The following is a 4,184-nucleotide window of genomic DNA, read 5'->3' on the forward strand; positions in this document are numbered from 1 at the left end:
AAAATATTTTTTGTTAAATTTTAATATTTTTTAATTATTTTGGTTGGCTAAACTTATATTCNTAATAAAAGAAATTATGCATTAACCATATTCTACCACTCAATTTTATTCAAACACAATAAATTACTATTGTAACTCCATCATTCTAAATGTAACTTCCATCATTTCTTATCATATAAATAAGCATTCTCTCACATATTGGCGTTCTTTTACTATCTCATTGTCACATTCTCTCATTCTCTTCTACAATACCTCAAATCATTTTTTGTTTTTTTTTTTTAAATTTTTGATTTCTTATTTTTGTTGTATGGGTTGTAAAAAACAAATGAAATATCATTGTAAATTTTTAATGCTAAATTTTAATTTTAGAGACTACATGATATATATTTTACATTGTTCCTATTTTAAAAGATTCATCTTCATTATCTAATTTGAATTATTATCTTATTAGTAATCATTCTCTCCTCCTCTCCCACCAATATCAAATGTTGTTATATCTCATATGTGTTGTAAGCGTTTGATTCTATATTTTAATTTATAAAGTATTATATATATAATATATATATATATATATTACATTGTTCTATTTTTTAAAGATTCATCTCCATTATCTGATTTGGATTACCATCTTATAGTAATCATTCTCTCCTCCTCTCCCACCAATATCAAATGTTGTTATATCTCATGTGTTGTAACTTGTAAGAGTTTGATTCTATATTTTATTTAGAAAGTATTATATATATTTAACATTGTTTTCAATTTTTATTTTATTTCTATAAAAATAAAATATTTCTTTTATATTTCTTGCCTTTCTAATCTATTCATATTTATTTTTTAAATTTGCATAGTTAAATTTAAATTCACATACGTTGGTTTTTAAAAAAAAAAATTACTTTATTTGATAATTAGATGTTCCTATTCATTTTTAAACGATGTAACATAATATATATAAGCATTTTGTCTTGCAGTCACAAGTTCCATTTCCATTGCTTAACTTTATGGTTAAACTATAATATATGTTGTCCTATTTGTAGGAACAACAACACATTTATTTAATATATTTAAAAGAGCAGATGATTAATCGAAATAAACATTTCTCCAAATTTTATAATTCAATCAGTGTGAGTGTACTTATTACTTTAAAAAACTTTTACATTGAAATTTGTAAAATCATATAAGAAAACTAAAATACTATGTCACTTCAAATTTGGAAGGAAACACTTGGTATTCCTTTTAAAAAAAGTCAAGACACATATAAAAATTTATTAATATTTAACTCACTTTAAAGGCATAAAATGTCATTTAACTCAAAAATAACTTCTATCTAATAATTTCATACATTCCTCCCACAAATAAAATATATATATATATGTTCAAGATTATATTTAAATATTACAGATTTTTTTAGTTAGCTAAACTTATTGTCACATATAGACAATATATATACATAAGAATTTATATTACTTATTAACTCCATAATTCGACCCATTATTTGCTTAACTCAAAATTGGTTTCAAAACCAGCTAAAGAAAAACAGAAACGATCTTATTGATATTAGACCAAAACATGAGCATACAAACATAATCACTTACACAGAAGATAATTATTTTTTAAAAAAATAACTTCTTATTGCAACATCAACGTATGAAGGGTTTACATAAACAGTTAATTAGAAAATCTAAAATATAATAAATGTATTGGGAACAATATCAGTCAATGATAATACTGGATCCTCAAAATCAAGAAACAACATCCTCATAATTCATAAGAAATAAACGCCACAGTTGTACACATCTAAACGAAATGGTATAAACATATAGTGTATAAATAAAAGTGCCAACTACATCACAATCCACGCGTTGTGCGGGGAAGCAGCTAGTTGCAATAAAATGATAACTCCCATGTTCTAAAATAGTCGTCACTCTAGCCTCCAGAGAGGGGCCGGGTTTAAGGTTTATTAATAGAGTAGAAAACCAACGAGGGAAAAGTAGTTGGCCTTTTAATTATGATCATTTAACCCTTTTGTAAAAATATGTATACATAAAAAAATAAAAATAAAAATAAAAAGAGAGAGCGAGGGCTAAGGAGGAGGGAGAGAAGGTAGAGAAGCTTGAGCAAGCTTTCTAAGGTTATCAATAACCATTACTAGCTTTGTGTTTAGTCTGTTCACAAAACCCTTTGGCAACCATCCTATGGGATCCAACTGTAAACAAAAAAGGTAAAAAAAAGAACATATATTAACGAAATTAAAGACAAAAATAAATAAAGGAAAAAAGAAAAGGGAGGAAAAGTTTATAAGACCTGAACAACATAAGTAATCATGCAAGAGCTATCGTCAAGCTTCTCCAAAACCCATCCTGACTCAACCAAAAACCCTCTAATGGAGTTGTTTTCCTTTTTCTTTGTCGGCTCCAATCCTTCTGCCATCTCCTTTAGTAACGACGCAACCGCCACCACGAGGCTGCCATCTTGCATGGTCTCACGTCGTTCGTAGACAATGAACTCTCTTTTCCTAAAGAGCGGTTTCGAGTTTTCCCCAAACCTTAAACGGATAACACTTAGATTCTCATCTATGTTTCTAATATGTGTTGCTTCCACTAGGTCGCCTTCCCATTGCTGTCAATTTCACCAATAATCGTTATTATTTATTATAACTCCAATTATTAATGAAGTAGGTAATAAACCTACCATGCATGTGCCAATTTAAATTGAAACCAAAAAACAAAACTACCATATGTTAATTAAAAACAAATACAAACTTTATAGATCTATAATTAAATTATTTCTAACAACTGATCTAATGTATAATTTCTAAAATTTATTGAGTAACTAATATATTTAATGTAAAAAAAAACTATTTTTATTTACAGTATATACACTTAACTTTTACCTCTACTTAATTCCATTTTTAAAAGCTATTTTATGAATCATCATTTTCCATAATTTTTATTAAGAAATGAACAAGTAGATACAAAAATATAGTTCTATACTTACATCAGCTAATGATCGAGAATGATGTGAAAAATATTTTCTTGAGTCCTAAATATGTGAATATGTCTCTTATTAGTGTTTGCAGCATCGTTTTTATTTGAGGACATACATAATTGAGCATATTGTGTAAAAATATATATATATATATATATATATATATATATATATATACGTATTTGCATGTTGTGGGGGAAGCATTAAGAAGAAATGATACCTTGCTGCGTCGATGGCATTTGCGACTTTGACGAACTGGTCTGGAGAGATTGATGTAAGGATCCTACGGCTTCTAAACGAGTGGAGCGATCCAGTGTCGCGTTTTGAAATCTCGACACCGTTTGGGTCATGCCTCACAACTTTCCACCCATTAGACGCGTTCCCAAAGCGTCCGGCCTCAGACGAAGATAAGAGCTCTTGGATGCAGCTCTCACTCGCGAACCTCACATACCTTCTCAGCGACTCCTCGCTCACCGACCTAAAAGTATAGCATTTCTTGTTTCATATAAGCTTCAATGTAGAGACATATCTATTATATGGAACATGATTGTTATTACGTACCAGGAGGAGCTGGAGGGGGCTGGACCGTTCATAATGTATAGAGGAAGATTGAGGGATCCGGAGGGTGTGAAGACTTATGTTGTGGCGCTCTTGCATTTTTAAGTCATGGATTTGGTTAAGAAAGAGAGAGAGAAAGAGACAGAGTTGAAAGCAGGATAGTGGGTAAGTGGGACAATGAGGGAGAGATAGCACATGCAATGACTAGTGGGAACTGAAATCATTATACATCTTCCTCTTACTCAAAATCATTCTTGAAAATTACAAATTTCTATACATTTATATATGTTTTTGTGTTTTTCAAGTTGGATGAGTTTACAAATGTTATTTTCATTTTTTTTTCTGATTATCCGAAAGATTTTGGCTCCGTAGGCACGTACGCACCGTTCCTTCGGACAGGAACTAGCAGTTCAATACCAACCCTTCCAAGACAACACTCAAACCTAAGGAAACACGACATTTTTCATTCATTTATGCTTTCCTGGACCTCACATTGATTTATGGGTTTCTTTTTTGATAACTACTCAACACGTCTTTCTTATGTATATGGCTCAATTTTAATAACTTTTGTCACTTTAAGACTCCTTTTTCGCTGGTAAACAACTTTAAGACCCTTTCTATCATTGATAAACCAAAAAAAA

General features: G+C 29.9%; 1 protein-coding gene across 1 annotated transcript; it reads right to left on the reverse strand.

Moving 5' to 3' along the window:
- Positions 1,805 to 3,765, reverse strand: LOC104760966 (PCTP-like protein). The gene is made up of 4 exons (XM_010483973.2): positions 3,547 to 3,765; positions 3,207 to 3,463; positions 2,302 to 2,618; positions 1,805 to 2,203 (listed from the first exon to the last, which is right to left on the reverse strand). The coding sequence occupies exons 1-4, from the start codon at positions 3,576 to 3,578 to the stop codon at positions 2,081 to 2,083; spliced, it is 729 nt and encodes a 242-aa protein (XP_010482275.1). The 5' UTR covers positions 3,579 to 3,765; the 3' UTR covers positions 1,805 to 2,080.

This window comes from Camelina sativa, chromosome 18 (assembly GCF_000633955.1).
Source record: "Camelina sativa cultivar DH55 chromosome 18, Cs, whole genome shotgun sequence".
In the NCBI taxonomy this organism is placed as follows: Eukaryota; Viridiplantae; Streptophyta; class Magnoliopsida; order Brassicales; family Brassicaceae; genus Camelina; species Camelina sativa.